The sequence below is a fragment of the Dichotomopilus funicola genome (genome assembly GCF_033296635.1).
Source record: "Dichotomopilus funicola strain CBS 141.50 unplaced genomic scaffold C8A04scaffold_30, whole genome shotgun sequence".
NCBI lineage: Eukaryota > Fungi > Ascomycota > Sordariomycetes > Sordariales > Chaetomiaceae > Dichotomopilus > Dichotomopilus funicola.
In genome coordinates, this window is record NW_026944051.1 from 27,598 (window position 1) to 42,949 (window position 15,352).

Here is a 15,352-nt window from a genome sequence, read left to right on the forward strand (position 1 = left end):
CGAATCTTCGAAGTTCGACCCGCCCTCGCGACAATTCGAGATTCAACATTTGACCTGCGTTGTTGCTCACAACAGGCTGAGGGAGATCGGCCGCAACAGACAAGATGGTATGAAACCCCAGTAGCCAGGCGCCGGCACAACTCATACTAATCTTCCCATCCAGGTGTTCATCTTCGGCGTCAACTTCGGCGAGCACAAGCTCGTCAAGGTACGAAACGACCCCTCCACCCTCGATCTCCCCCCCTCGAAGACAAACACACACAGAGACTCACCCCCTCCCTAGAAAGCCCTCGAACGATTCTACTCCCTCGGCCCCCAAAAGTCCGCCCGCATCCTCGCACGACACTACATCCACCCGCGCGCCAAGGTGGGCAGCCTCCAGCCCAAGACAGTCACAGCCCTGACGGCCGAATTATCAACCATGGTACTCGAAAGCGATGCGAGGAAACTGGTGGTGGATAATATTAAGCGGTTGCGTGATATGAATTCGTACCGTGGCAGGCGGCACGCGATGAATTTGCCGGTGCGCGGTCAGAATACAAGGAACCAGATCGAGAATGCTAGGAAGCTTAACAGGGTTGAGCGTGCTGGGTGAGGGGATGGTTGGATGGGCGTAGTAGGGGGGGATGAAGGTTCATGGCTGGCGGTGGGCTGTTCGCGGCTTGTTAGGGGGATGGTTCCGCATGGAAATGGTTTCTTTGGGTATTCCGCGAGTCCAGTGTGATTGAAGCAGGGAATCGGGGATCAACTGCAGGATGGGCACATCAAGGGGGAATAGAGAAATCAAGAGCAGGAAGAATCCCAGTGCAGCTACGGCGTACTGAATATGTGTTTTATGTATGTATGTACGATAAAATAAAACCGAGGCAAATCAGGACTTGTATCTCATTCACTCTCTAGAGAGCGACACTGCGCAACTCCGCTCAGAGCTCTTCGACGTCGTTCAGGAGGTTTCCCCGGAGCCGCCCTGAGAACGTATCCTCCATCGCCGGCTCGCCAGCCTTTTGCAGCTTCTTAGCCACAGCCTCAACCTCTCCCCAAACCCGCAGCACATTCCCGCCAACAATCTTAGCGACATCCTCATCACTCACGCCATGCTTCAGCAGCTCAACCACCAGGTCCGGAAACTTGGACACATCCTCCAACCCCTCGGGCACGTCCTGAATCCCATCAAAATCACTCCCTAATCCAACATGGTCAAACCCAATCCGCTCCCCAATATACAACACATGCTTCACCACCTGCGCCAACGTCGAATTCTTCGGCTCAAACTCCGGTATCCCATTCCCCCCTTCAGCCGCTTCCACACAAGAAATAAAACCCCCATTAAAATTCACCATCACCACCCCACCCCGCTTCCCCACCAAATCCAACACATCATCCGGCACATTCCTCGGGTGCGGACACACAGCATACGCACTCGAATGACTAAAAATCACCGGCGCCGCACTACCCTCCCACCCCTTCTCCTCCACACTGCCCCCCAGCACATCCCGCATCGTATCCTGGCTGGTATGCGCCAAGTCCACAATCATGCCGATGCGGTTCATCTCGCGGATCAGTCGGCGGCCTTCGGGGCTGACGCCGTGCCAGACTGGTTCGGCCACGCGGAAGGGGTGTTCCCAGAGTGCGGCGTCGGCGAAGCGGTTGCCGCAGTTGTGTGTGAGGGTGGCGTAGCGGACGCCGAGGGCGTGGTATTGGCGCAGGATGGAGGGGCTGTTGCCGATTTGGTGGAGGCCTTCGACGCCTAGGGGGGAAATGAGCGGGCCCAGGGCGTGGTGGCGGTGTCGATGCCGAGGGTGGTGGGGATGTTGAGGGCGGTGGTGGTGAGGGCGGTCATTGTCGTCGTGGTTGTTATCGTCGTCTTCGAAGTCATGATCTTCCTCGTTGTCGAGGTGGTCGTGAAGAGGATGCTCGAATTGGTGATGCCAGCGGAAGCGGTGTAGGGCTTCGCGGCTGGTCAGAGTTGGTGGGGAGAAAACGGAAGGATGCGCCGCCTGGAGCCGGGCGAGGACGTCGATTTGTTGAAAAGTGCCTTGGACGGCTGTGGAAGGTTGGTATGCGTTAGTTAAGCCGTGCTTGTGTTGATGGAACTGCATAGGTAAGGTGACTCAACTAGAATGGTAGTTCTCGTCCGAGTAGTCAGTTCCATTGGCCGGGCAAGGCCAAAAGACGCTCCAAAAGGCACCGCCATTCAACCCGGTTTGAAGCCGGGGAATGTCGACATGGCCTTTCAGGCCGCCTTCCGCGAACGGCTTGCTGAACGACTCATTGTTGATGTGGTTGCCGTGATTCGCCCGGATCCAGATCGCCAAGTCGTTGTGTCCGTCTGTCGGCCTGATTAGCGGATGATCACTCTCATAAAACCCCGCGGGAGGAGGGAAAGAATACCGATCAGGGGGTTGTGCCGCAAGATATGTTTAGCACGGTCCTCAAAGCTTCGGAGCCTGGTTGGGACAAACTTGTGATGAATGCAGCCAAAGGGAACCGGCAACGGGACGAAAAAGACGAACAACAACAGGGACAAGATCACATATGAAGCCACCCTCACGGTACGAGACGTCGTTCTCTTCCGATGCGGATTAGCCCAACCGTTTTGGAGCGCCTGCTCGACCGGGGCTTTCTCGACCTGGACTTCGCGCCCGGTAAATCCTTGGTCGGTCTTCATCGGCTCGGATGAGATTGTGATGATTTAAGGAATACGGGACGGGGGCCGTCGCTGTGGGGTACGCAGCAATAAGTATCCCATAGATCCGCTACGGGAGGAGAAAACCGATGACGCGCCGCTGTCTTGAACCCAAGACACGGCCCCGCGCGTTGTTGTGGTGAAGGTTGAGTCACTATCCAAGTGGCTGTCAATCGAAACGCTTATCGTTCGGATGACGAATACGGCGGGCCGAAAGGGGAATTGAGGGACTGTCGCTCTTCTCACCTCGGACTGGCCCCTTTTCACGGGACGGCCCTTTTCTTCCCTTCGATGCCGAAACATAGGATTCTTCCTTCATATCGTGTGCCATAGTACATAGCAACTTACTCTACTATGTACGGAGAGCTGGCACGTTGTGCTCACTCACCATCGTCCTTTTCTTTCCCCTTCTTCATTTTTGCTGTCTTTTCCCCTCACCCTTGCTCTTCGTCGCCAAGCAATTTCCGCAACGCTTGCCCTCTTCAGCGGCTCTTCGTGGTATCCCAAAAGCTCGTTTGGCGAGATTCATTGTCCACGACTGAGGTCGGGAATGCCCGAGTAACCTAGAAGCATTCGAGAATGCATGGCTTGAGATCAGTCTATCGAGTTTCTTCCCGTCCCCTTCGGTGTCAGTCGTTCTTGGCTCGCCTCGGTGAGAAGCGTGAGCGTAAGGTACGAACTAAAGTGGGACCGTTACGCTGTCCGACGTCATGTTTCAGAATAAAATACCGTCCCTGTTGCAGGAGCGCCCCTCCCGCTTTCGGCATCCAGCTAGAATCCTGAAACAGACAATCGAATGAAATTTGTTACCCAAGTGAGGATGGCCGGCATTTCTGTAATTCCTGCCCTCCTTTTTGGAGAAGCGTTCAGTTGCCGTTTTCTCCGTCAAATCTTAGAAAATAGCAAGCAGATGCAGTTGGCTCTGCATTTTGAATTGTGTCTGCACGTTGGTGTGCCTTGGAGACCCTGAATGCACACTGTGTCCAACCCTGGCCGGCCCTGCAGGGGCTGAGAATCGCAGCGGGCCAGTGAGCCAGTGGCCTCAACCCGTCGCTGGGTGCGCCCATCCAATGGAACGTGGGGTTCTTTTGGCTGGGCATCTGTATTCTTGGGCCGTCAGGTGCTGCTTATGCTTGGGACGGATGGATGTTCTCGCCAACTTGCAGACAGAATTCAAATCCCCTTTTCTTGTGGCAGCCTCTCCTTTCGGTTCAACTCCCAGACCGCATGTTTGTCCGCGAGATCATTCCGCCATTTACGTCTCGGAAACTCCGACCCTAACGCTTTCCACAAACATCCTTGCTTTCGTATTCCCGGCCTGTACGAAGAGGCCAAGATTTCAACTTAACCCCCCAGCTTCCCCAGTTGCCAGGCTCACTCAGCCTCAATCGACTGCCTCTGCGCGCAAACTTTACACAGGATACTTTTGTGGTCGTCAACACGAAAGCTGCGCGAGGACTGCAGTGGCTAGCGAAACCATCGACGTACTGCCTCCCTGAATAGAACTTCCACTACACCAATCGACGAGACCGTGCCCCACGACGACCTGACGACGTCATCGACACACACAGCGAAGATGCCAGGCTTCGCAGAATCATTCTGGTCGAGCGACTACGCCGCAGGTGAGCTACCCCCTTGCCGTCGGCAGGATATAAATCTCCGATGTTGCTAACCGTAGTCAAGGACTTGGCGTCCTGTTCGGCAAGCTCCAGCAAGGCGTCGTCGAGAACCGGCAAATCCTGACCATCGCGCGAATGCGCGCCGAAGCCGAAGAGATCTACGGTCAACGCCTCTCCGAGATCGCCCCCGCGGTAGACAAGGTGCAGGGTGGATTTGTCCGTGACGATGGTGCCAGCGTGCGCAAGGCTTATGAGGGCGTGCGGACCGAGATGGAGGATGCGTCCAAGAACCACAAGAAGATTGCGCAAAACATCCGCGACCTGGTCGTCAACCCTTTCTCCCGCTGGTGCGATGCCCACGACACTCGGATACAGGACTCGTACGACGAGCTGCAGGGGCGCATCAAGTCCCACGATAAGCAATCCGAGGCGGTCAAGAAGCTCAGGAGCAACTACTTCAACAAGTGCCGGCTTGTCGAGGATATCGAAGAGGAGAACAAGCTTGCATTCCAGGACCACGAGAGCCCAAAGCAGCTGCAGAACATTCCCGAGATCAAGGTGGAGCAGGAGCCCGCGGAAGAAGAGGAACCACTCGAGATTGGCGACCAGATATACAGCCCCGACCAGGTCAAGAAGATTCTCTCTCACATGATCGGGATCATCAAGATGGGCGAGACCAAGGTCCCCATTCTCGGAACCTACCAAAACACCTCGGCCGGTTCGGATATCGTAGAATACATCCAGCAGCACATGGGTAGTACCAGTGTGAGCTATGCCGAGAGGATCGGCCAGGACTTGGTCACCCACGGCTTCCTGCGCTTGGTCGGCAACGTGGGCAACACTTTTGCCAACAGCTCCAAAATGTCGTACCAGTGGCGGCCAAAAGCGTTCGAGACGGCCGGTGTGCCAGAGAAGAAGGCCGTTGCGAGGACCTTCTCTATCCCCGTGGGTGGGTCTGACGGTGACAACTCGCCGGTAGTTGGTGCCGTTACGGATTATCTGGCCAAGTGGGATGTTCTGAACACGTCGCGGCCAAACGAAACGCCCGCGGAACGCATGCGCCGGGAAGCGCGCGAGTCCGACGAGAAGTACAAGGCCAGCGTCCAGAAGCTGGACGAGATGCGGTGCGAGCTGGAGGAGGCCATCCACCTCCACCTCAAGTTCCTCGAGCGCTGCGAGTTGGATCGGCTCAAGGCCATCAAGACGGTGATCCTGGACTTCTCTGGGACCATCAGCAACGTGATTCCGAGCCTGCAGGCCACTGTCGACAACATGATGCTCTACCAGGAGACGGTGCAGCCGCTGGGCGACTTGCGGTATCTTCTCGAGAACTACCGCACCGGTAGCTTTACACCAAAGGTGGTGGTGTACGAGAACTACTACAACAAAGTTGACGAGCAGACATTTGGTGTCGATCTCGAGGCCCGCGCCAGGGCTGACCGGAAACGCGTGCCCGTTATCATCACGACGCTGCTCACCTACCTCGACCACCACTACCCGGATCTCGAGGGCGATGAAGCTCGGAGGGGTGTCTGGCTGCATGAGGTTCCACTCGCCCAGACGCATAAGCTCAGGGCTAGGGTCAACAATGGGAAAGCGCCCGCGCTTGAAACCTTTGCTGAGTTTGACATCCCTACCGTCGCCAGTCTTTTGAAGCTCTACCTCCTTGAATTGCCAGGTACGTCTGAAACCCAGTTCGAAAGTAGACGATACTCAAGTTGCACAAAGTGTACTAACTTTCGGCAGATTCCCTAGTCTCCTCGCACGTCTACGAAATCATCCGGACCATCTACACCACTCCAACGGGAGAAGGCGACGATGCGGCCCGCGTTCCCGTTCTGCAGCAGACACTCTCGCAACTGCGGCTCACTAACATTGCGTCGCTTGACGCCTGCATGAACCACTTCACGCGCCTGATCGATCTCACGTCGGCCGACGAGGAATACATTGCGAAGCTCGCGACGATCCTCGCCCCTTGCGTCCTCCGCCCACGAAGCGAGACGTCCCTTACGATGGAGGAGAAACACGCCTACCGCCTCGTGCGCGACCTCTTCACGCACAAGGACTCCATCTTCAACGAGCTCAAGCGCCTATCGACCATGAACTCGGCCGGGACTATTAAGGGAGCCCAGAACCGGCCACGGGCGATCTCCACGGACGAGAGCAACCGCAAGGCGCACATGGAGGAGCGCAACCGCTTGCTTCTCGAGAAGGCGACCGGCAGCCGGAGCCGAGCTACCTCGCCCGCACCCAGCCCGCGCGCCGCCTCTCATCGCCGGGACAGGAGTGTCGGCGGCCCTGAGACCCGCTTCCCGATCTCCACGAACCTGCAAAGCCCCCCTGCCAGCGGAGAAAGGAAGCGAACCAGCTTCGGCCCTGTCCTTCCCAAGCGAACAAGCCTCGAGGTTCCGGACGAGTCCGACAAGGCCAGCAGCAACAACAACAACAGCAACAGCAGCTCCCTAAACCACCCCGCGGACGGCAACTTCATCCAGAACGGCATCAGCTCCATCATCACGTCCAACAACACCATGACCTCATCCCCCACGACAACAGCAGCCACCTCCGGCACCCCCACCGATCCCCAGGTAGCCAAAATCGTCAGCGAGCAAGGCCACACCGTAGAAAAGCGCAACAGCCTGGGCCGCAGCGGCGCCCGTTTCTCGTCTGGCCGGCGTGTGACTCCCGCGGCAGCCGCTGCGGCGGCTGCTGCCCGTGCGGGCACGGCCACACCGCCCCCATCATCAGCTCAGCAGCACCGTCACTCGGGCAGCGCGGGGTCGGCGTCTGAGCATGGACAGGAGAATGTGCGGCCGTCGGGTGGTGCGGGACATGCCCAGCAGCATAGTGTGACGCTGGTGGATCGGCCGATGGACTATTAGTGATGGTCTTTTTCGGCTTGTCTTCGTCTTCGTCTTCCTTGCGGGTATGGTGGTCTAAGGCAGGGCAGGGCGGATGGTTGGTTGGCGGTTTGTTTGTTGCTTGCTCTACTATGTATTGCTTGATCGCTCACACGCGGGGTTTGGTTTGATTTGGTTCGGTGTGATGTGGAGAAAGGGGGTTGAGGTGAGGACGGAGGAAGTAAGCTGGAACGGACATGATTTCATGACGACGGGGTTTGTTGGTTGGTTGGCGGGAGCGAGTGAGTTTGGTTAGTTTTTTATTATGTGTCCTCTTTTCTCGCTTTCTGTCTCTCGCTCTTTTCGGGGTTCATGTATTTTTGTGGTGCTACGCTACACTTTGTACCATTCTAGGTTTAAGGAGGTGGTTGCTCTATTTTTCCGTTGATGCTTCCCTTTGCTTGACGTACAACTAACCCTCTTTAACTTGCAAGGGAGGGGGGGGTTGTCAGGGTCTGTGCTGGAGGTTCATTCCCTGTTTGGTGAGTCTCTTCGGTGATGACGGGAGTGCAAAAAGGAAGGCGCGGATGGTTTGAACTTTGGGTTGGACAGGAAGGTGGGGTGAAATGATTGATGCACATGACTATGGTTCGTTCTTTCCATGTTCGACGGTACATAGTTCTTCTCATTCATGTTTGATCTATCACTTGCCGAGAATGCGGTTCAGGCAGTTGTCCTTCGCTTCCTCCCTCATACAGACCTGAGAAAGCCCCTGAGCCTGAGTAAAACAACATCCTTCGAAGTTGATTGACAACTAGTGGATCGTGTTCCCTTCTGCATGCAACCTTCATCTTTCGCTCCATTGTGTTTTTGGTGGTTTCTCGCCAGGTCATCTCACTTTTTCGCCAGGCAAAATGTTCCTTGCTTCGTCTCGAGGTCCGGGCTTTGTGTCCGAGGGGTTTGATCACTAATTAACCAGCCGGCCATGCGTGGGCCGAGTTTTTGAGTCAGGCCGTTTCGCTTGTCCGTCCTCACAATCTCCATTCCTCCCGTCCTCAATGGTTGTTTTCTCTCTTCTTTGTTGATCATGACGCACGCCGTCCTCAATTCTTCAGCGAATCAGGACTACTCCACTCCCGCCCCGGCCATTGGGTCGGGTTGATAAAATGAGACGACATCTCCAGCCATGTGAGCTGAGAAAACTTGCAGTAATACCACACGCAGCCCTCTCCAGGATACCCTCGCTCAGACACTCAATCAACTATTTCGCAAGACACCACCGACCTCCTCAACGCACTTCTCGCTCTCTTTTCCACAGCACTTCCTCTACCCAGAACAAGACCGGCCGCACCATGGCTTCCAAGGGCGTCCTTTCCGAGACCCTTGCGTCCATCACGGCCATCAAGCTCGAGCAGCTGAGACAGCAGCGAGATGGGTATGAGACTAAGAAGGCTGCGCTGCGTCAGAATGTAGCTTCCAATCCCGACATCGTGGCCCGAGCGAGAGCGTTGCTCAAGGGCTGCGACGACCTCGAATCGGTTGGTTTGCAGAAGGTTTATGCGTTTTTGAGTCTGGACGAGTTCCTCGACCAGGCTGAGTACGACCCGTCCATCACGGAGCCTCTGTTGAAGAAGTACGAGGACGAGATCCACGCCCACATGGATGCTCAGACGAACAAGTACGAGTTTGCCTCGCTCTACGGCAAGCTGGTGGAAGAGTGGATCGCGTCCGGCAACGCCTCGGCCACCCCCTCGGCTGATGGCGGTGCCGAATCTGCTGCGGCCGGCCGCGAAGAGATGCACCAGCAGCGGGCGACCTGGGAAGAGCTCGTTTTCCGACCCAAGGAGACGGATGGTGCCGCCATCAAGGCGTACATGGATGACGTGTTTTCATCGAAGGAGGCTAAGCGAGCATTGACGGGCCTGAGGGAGAGGCTAGAGAAGTTTCAGGAGGACTGGACATCCTCCACCCATTTCGACGAGGAGTCTCTCGAAACCGTCATCCGGTCGATGCTTCGAAGTGATATTCTGACGGAGGAGAAGCGCGCCACACTGCGCGACTTCCAATCGAATAAAGTCGTCCTCTCGGAGATTGCTGACGTGCTCAACATGCGCATGTCCACCATTGCCGACTGGACATGGGGCTCGCCACTCATTGTCGAGCAGCGCCGGAACCTCAACGGCCGGTACCGGTTCTACACGGACGAGGACTTGCTGCATTCGATCCTCGTCTTCTACGTCGGCCTCAAATGGGCGAGCGAGTTCCGCACAGCCCTCACCGCTTTTGTCGATGCCGAAGGGGTCTGGAAGCCGGACACCAAGCCTATGTCCAAGGCTGAGGCCCGGCGCCGCCGGTATTTCCTGAACAACCAGACTGTGCTCCACTCTCACTCGGTACAAAAGTTGCGCGATGAGCATTTTCGCTCGATCCTCTTCGACCAGTTACCTGAGTCCTTCGAGGCCTTGAGAGGCTCGTACGACGACCAGGAGGTCAAGCCTGGCGACAGCAAGCCGGGCCATGTCGCTGTGGTCCAAGACCTTTTGCACCGTCTCCAGGCCGAGATCATCATGCAGACGAAGCTAGGGAACGAGATCACGGTGATCCGGTCCGACTTCAAGTGGTTTGGGCCTTCGCTCCCCCATTCGACCATCTTTGCGGTCCTTGAGTACTTTGGGGTCCAGCCCGGGTGGATTGACTTCTTCAAGCGGGTGTTGGAGGCCGAGTTGAGGTTTAAGCAGGATCCGCTGGGTGCTCCTGCGCGGACGCGGAAACGTGGCACGCTGGTCTCGACACCGGTTGCGGACCTGTTTGGCGAGTCAATTCTGTTTGCCCTGGATTACGCAGTCAACCAGCAAGCTTCCGGGCTGCGCCTGTACCGGCTTCACGACGACATGTGGCTCTGGGGGAACTCGACCACTTGCGCCCAAGCGTGGGATGTGGTCACCAAGTTCACGGACACCATGGGGCTGGAGCTCAACACGGACAAGACGGGCTCGGTGCGAATTGGCCCTCTCAACGGCAAGGCCTTAACGACGATTTCTGAGGGGGCACTGCCGGAGGGCGACGTGAAGTGGGGATTCCTTAAGCTGGATCGCGCCACCGGCCGCTTCCGCATCGACCAGGATGAGGTGGACAAGCACATCGATGAGCTGCGTCTTCAACTGTCGGCGTGCCGCAGCATTTTGGACTACATCCAGGCGTGGAACATTTACGGCCACCGGTTCTTCATCAACAACTTTGGCAAGCCGGCCAACTGCTACGGGCGTGCCCACATCGACAGCATGCTGTCGACCTTCCGGCACATCCAGGACAAGCTCTTCCCGGGTCAATCTGGCGGCGTCGGGGAGTATCTCAAGCAAAAGATTGCCGCCCAGTTCGACATGCCGGCCTCGTCCATCCCCGACGGCTACCTCTACTGGCCCTCTTCCCTGGGCGGCCTGGGCCTCATGAACCCGTTCGTCTCGGTCCTTCTCCCGCGCCGCGACGCTCCGGAAACGCCGGAGAAGGTTGTGGACGAATATCTCGAGGGGGAGGAGTTGGCGTACTCGCTTGCCCGAAACCGGTTCAACGAAAGCTCCGGGTACAACTCGGACGGATCCTCGGTCAACTCGGAGGCATCGTCGTACTCTTCGGCCGCCGAGAACAACGGGTTGGCCCTCCCGGGGGGCACGCGGCAGGAGTGGCGGGACTCGCCCGAGTTTTTGGACCTGCGCGGAGAGCCTTTCATGTCGATGGCCGAGTTCTCGCGGTACCGTGAGCGCACCGACCCAAAGCTGGGCCGCGCGTACGAGGAACTCACCGAGGAGCCCCATGGGGGGAGCGTGCATATGAGCAAGGAGGTGCGGGCAACAGAGGAGGGGGATGACGCGTGGAAGAGATTAGACAACTATGAGAGGTGGGTGGTGCAGCTGTTCCACAAGGACATGCTGGCGCGGTTCGGGGGTTTGGATGTGGTGGATGCGGGGTTGTTGCCGACTGGGCTGATGAGTATGGTGCGGGAGAGCCGGTTCCAGTGGCAGGTGTAGTGGTGAAGTACGAGAGATGGTGTTGAGTAGTGGTCCCGTAGATAGGTGTAAGTGGGTCGGTCAAGTAGGTAGGTGAGTGTGTTGTGTAGGTACAGCAGGAAACTCTCCACCTACGCAGGTTATTTTTGGATAGAGGTTATCACCCGCTCAATCATATTATCATATTATTTACTGATTTCTTGCGTATTATTTATCTACTGATTTCTTGGACTCTCCCTCTACTCTGTTTCTGAAACTACTATCTCATCTGAATCCGGCTCCGAACCTAACTCAGCGTCCTTGTCCGAAGAGCAATCCCAATGATAAGGTTCGTCCTTGCACAAGTGCTGCTTCGACCAGGAGTACTCTTCCGGGTCTCTGTACACATCCACCCTCGAGGGCCCGTGTTTGGCCGGGTCCAGTGGGTGTCTGTGGTGGCCCCAGCAGGACCTAACGCTAATCTCGTCCCAAGTCGACCCAAACTCGTGTTCACGGGGATCCCCCTCGACGAAGGGGGAGTCCTCTTTGTCTTCGATATCTACCTTGGCCCCTCGTGTGACAATAATCAAGACCTCGCGCTCTATGTTGTCCACCTGTCCCAAGATCGCTTCCCCGAGGTACTCGTCATCCGGCCCCTTCTCAACAGCATCATCAACGGGGAAATCTCTCCAGGCCGCCTTTTCGCCCTCTTCTTCTTCTTCTTCTTCTTCTTCTCCCCCTTCTTCAACCGCCTTCGACCGGTAAAACTCCACCCGCCGCTCCGGATCCAATACCACCCCATACGTCTTCCGCTCCCGTGCCACATACCCAAACACCGAACTCCCGGACTCCTTCCCATCCCTTTCCCGCAACATGCTCTCCCACTGCCTACAACAGTCCCGCGCCCTGCTCTCCTCCCACCTCAACTCCTGAACCCCCTCCTCCTCCTCCTCCTCCTCAGAACCCCCCAATCCCAACAACATCCCCGCTCCATGGGCCACAAACCTCAACCTCCTCCACCCGCCCCCAAAACGCAGTAAATCCCGAATAATCTCCGAGTTCCCTTCATCCACTGGACACCCCAACACAGTCAACTCATCCAACCTCAACCCCGGAAGCAACTTAAACGCCCCCGCGAACGAATAAAAAGTCGACTCATCAAAAATAGTAAACACCAACGCTTCTGCACCCACCCTCACCCGCTTAACAGCCTGTAACATCCCCCTCGGCATCCAGAAAAACGTATCAAGCATTGTATACGGCTCCGCAAAATCAAAGAGCACATGTCGAAGCCAATGAGAGGGGGACGACCAGGAAGTAGCCAGTTCGTCGTAGATGGCGCGGCAGACGTAGAGCAAAGCGAGGGTGTGCGGGGCGGGCGTGAGGAGCTGACGGGGGGCGCGGCAGCCGTGGGGGGAGAGGCGGGCGCCGGTTGTGAGGCGAGTGTTGCGGAGGTGGAGGGTGTAGATGTGCGTGCGGAGTTCAGGGGGGAGGAGGGTGAAGAGGGGGGATTGGTGTTGGGGGTTGGCTGGGAGGAAAGGTTTGGTGTAGTTTTGGGTGTCGTCCTGGGTGTCGTCGTTGGTGCCATCCTGGGTGTCGTTTTGGGGTTGGGGTTGGGGTTGGTTGTTGTCGTTGTTGTTGTTGTTGTTGTCCATGGTAGGAGACGGGAGTGAAGATGACATGGTGTTGTGGATAAGTGCAGTGTAAGATTGTTGTGTTTCTTCTGTTCCGGTGTAACGGTGTAAGTCTCAGATAAGATCGAGACGACGAGCCTGGTGGTTGCAAGAAACCAAGGAAAGAAAAAATGAGACGAAGGAGAGGGCGAGTAAATAAACGTCGAATCTTCAAGGATTTGTCCCAGACTCCCAATCTACGCTTCAAACCATGAGAGTTATCGGCAAGGCAGAATGAACAAAACCAGGGTGTTGAGGCATCCGGCTGAGGACCGCTCTAGCCTAGCTATTTCCTGATTAGGCGGAAATCAAGGATTTATTACTCTGTAGAATGCTTGGCCACGCCTAGCGACAGGGGGGTTTTACGCTGATGGAGTTAATGTCAAGACACCACCAGTCGCGGTGGGATTTTGGAAGCTTTTCATGTTGACTGAACATACTTTTGGTTGGTTTTTTATCTGCGAGGAATAATCACAGAATGACAGCAATTCTGCCAAACGTCATTTCAAGGCTGGGTAAATAAATAGTTGTGCAACTGATACAAACCTCAAACGCGTTGATTAATATCAATGTTTTTCTCAACTCAGGAATTTCGATTCGTTAATCAACGCGACGATCGGTCGTCGAAAGCTAAGCCGGTATAACAACCCGCCGAGTCAAGAGTTATGATGGTATTGTTCCCTGTAAAATATCAATGGTATCGGCAGAATATTTCAATTGAAACACGCCGTGTGGACTAATTAAGGAATGATGGTGAATAATCCTAGCCTGTACATATACCTCCTTGATTAATATCACCCTTGTGCACGAAGTAATGTTCCCAACATCTTCATTGTCAACAACGTCTAATTGCCCACACCACACAGCCTTACGGTTATTAACCCCCCTTGCAAGGAGAAAAGCTGCCTCGCCGTGAACGATGAATCAAAAGCCAGCAAGCCATCCTTGACCGTCCGAAATTCGACTCGAGAGCACTTCACAATCGACTTTTCATCTGGTTAATGTTCGGCAGGCGGGAACTCGTTCATTTTGAAGCTCGGGTACACAACCCGCTCCGCAGTCTAGTTTCTCATCTAGCCCTGCAAGTCGTCCAGGGGACTGAGCTGTCGTATATGGCCACCTTGTGCTTGGTTTTGTGAGCTACCGGGTTTATTTCTCTTCTAGAAGAAAAGAAAAAACGAAATTGAGGTTTCTGCAGAGCCGTTTCTTGATGTTAGTTATTCCCAACCCGAATTGGCTGAAATAGAATCAGGTAGTTATTGATTACTGAATTAACTAGTTAATTAAAGTCTAGTTAAGGTTAATTACATCCTTTGCCCTCACTGCACGGGGATAAAAACACAATTTCAAATGGAAAACTGTCGTAGCTTCCGCGGGTTCTCGAGTATGAAGTTCTAATCAATAATTATTAGGGATTGGGATTGGGGGCCAAACCAGGTCTTGTTAGAATAATGGCTCATACCGTCGTCCTGCATCGCATAGCCTTTCGAGTCTCAGTTCAACGTGGCGCAGCAAGTGATCGTCCAATTAGTACAAACACCCCTGCGACTGGTAGGTTGAGCGAGGTCCCCTTAAATGAACAACAGGAGCGAGCCTATTCGCTTGACTGCGTGTTATTTCTGATTTTCTGGAGTTCTGGACCTGGTCCCTTGGTGCACATGGATCTCAACCGACAACGGATCTTGGTCTCATGACCCCTACGGCTCAAGAGCAAAGAAACAACAATCAAGAGTAGTCGGGATTGTGACAATGTCGCTTCCTCTTGAGCTGGTGAGCAAATCTAGGAGCTACGACTGCCACGACAAGGGCCCAGTCCCAACCCGCCATCGCGACTGCCACCCTATAATTACGATTACGTCTTCCACAACCAGCAATCACACAAGCACCACCAGCATAGCACCTCCAAACCCAGAGCAAGACCCAAGCCACCACCGACCTGGCCGACACCAAATCCCCAAAGCCTACTCCGAGATCAACGCAAGGCCCGATGGAAACGACTTGTGCGGTGGACGCCGCCCTTTGTCTGGTTCTCGGTGCTGGTATTTGTCCTGATCTTTCTCAGTGTCTGGACGGATTTTCGATTGAAGTTCTTGAACAGATCACTACAGGCGTGCCAGCCCGACGGCCAGTTCAGCCCAGTTCTGGACAGCTATGCTTGGTGGTCATGGGACGGGGTCTTTCAAGTTACGATGGCGTTTGGTGAGCTGTCGTTTACACAGGCCAAGGTGGTGGACATTGTCTGGGATTTGGTAATCATTCTTCCCTCCTCTTAGTTCTGCTTGATGCTGCTGCTGATTATGCATCTACGATTATTGCATTCGTCTAGACCATCGGACGAGGTGTCCAGGCAGCGCTGGCCTACTGCTCATGGCGCGCCTTTTCCGTTTATGTCGCTATGTCTATGGACAAAGCCGCACAGCCGCTGACCTACGATGCGTTCTGGACTGTTTTCCTCCACCAAGAGGCCTCCGTCCGGAACATTTACCGTGTCGGGTGAGGATGGGAATTACATTCGATTTGACGAGTTTGAATTTGTCGCGTACGTGGTCCA

The 15,352-nt window shown here is 55.3% G+C and overlaps 6 protein-coding genes across 6 annotated transcripts; 4 read left to right on the forward strand and 2 right to left on the reverse strand.

Annotated features, from left to right (window-relative positions):
• Positions 1-104: 104 nt before the first annotated feature.
• On the forward strand, positions 105-595 carry C8A04DRAFT_28498 (uncharacterized protein; the record flags this gene model as incomplete). Its single annotated transcript, XM_062780666.1, has 3 exons — positions 105-107; positions 164-208; positions 284-595. 3 exons carry the CDS (start codon positions 105-107, stop codon positions 593-595), a joined length of 360 nt encoding a protein of 119 aa, XP_062637088.1.
• A 328-nt stretch (positions 596-923) lies between these two features.
• C8A04DRAFT_12048 (membrane dipeptidase-domain-containing protein) lies at positions 924-2,668 on the reverse strand (the record flags this gene model as incomplete). The annotated part of the gene is made up of 3 exons (XM_062777199.1): positions 924-2,044; positions 2,117-2,329; positions 2,392-2,668. The coding sequence occupies 3 exons, from the start codon at positions 2,666-2,668 to the stop codon at positions 924-926; spliced, it is 1,611 nt and encodes a 536-aa protein (XP_062637089.1).
• Positions 2,669-4,262: 1,594 nt separating this feature from the next.
• C8A04DRAFT_12066 (uncharacterized protein) lies at positions 4,263-7,187 on the forward strand (the record flags this gene model as incomplete). Its single annotated transcript, XM_062777208.1, has 3 exons — positions 4,263-4,308; positions 4,370-5,983; positions 6,052-7,187. The coding sequence occupies 3 exons, from the start codon at positions 4,263-4,265 to the stop codon at positions 7,185-7,187; spliced, it is 2,796 nt and encodes a 931-aa protein (XP_062637090.1).
• Positions 7,188-8,497: 1,310 nt separating this feature from the next.
• On the forward strand, positions 8,498-11,170 carry C8A04DRAFT_37147 (uncharacterized protein; the record flags this gene model as incomplete). Its single annotated transcript, XM_062783783.1, has 6 exons — positions 8,498-9,618; positions 9,652-9,820; positions 9,851-9,853; positions 9,884-9,928; positions 9,962-10,084; positions 10,118-11,170. The coding sequence occupies 6 exons, from the start codon at positions 8,498-8,500 to the stop codon at positions 11,168-11,170; spliced, it is 2,514 nt and encodes an 837-aa protein (XP_062637091.1).
• A 218-nt stretch (positions 11,171-11,388) lies between these two features.
• On the reverse strand, positions 11,389-12,783 carry C8A04DRAFT_12109 (uncharacterized protein; the record flags this gene model as incomplete). The annotated part of the gene is made up of 2 exons (XM_062777217.1): positions 11,389-11,787; positions 11,878-12,783. The coding sequence occupies 2 exons, from the start codon at positions 12,781-12,783 to the stop codon at positions 11,389-11,391; spliced, it is 1,305 nt and encodes a 434-aa protein (XP_062637092.1).
• A 2,207-nt stretch (positions 12,784-14,990) lies between these two features.
• C8A04DRAFT_28503 (uncharacterized protein) lies at positions 14,991-15,298 on the forward strand (the record flags this gene model as incomplete). The annotated part of the gene is made up of 2 exons (XM_062780667.1): positions 14,991-15,050; positions 15,128-15,298. 2 exons carry the CDS (start codon positions 14,991-14,993, stop codon positions 15,296-15,298), a joined length of 231 nt encoding a protein of 76 aa, XP_062637093.1.
• Between the last annotated feature and the right edge of the window lie 54 nt (positions 15,299-15,352).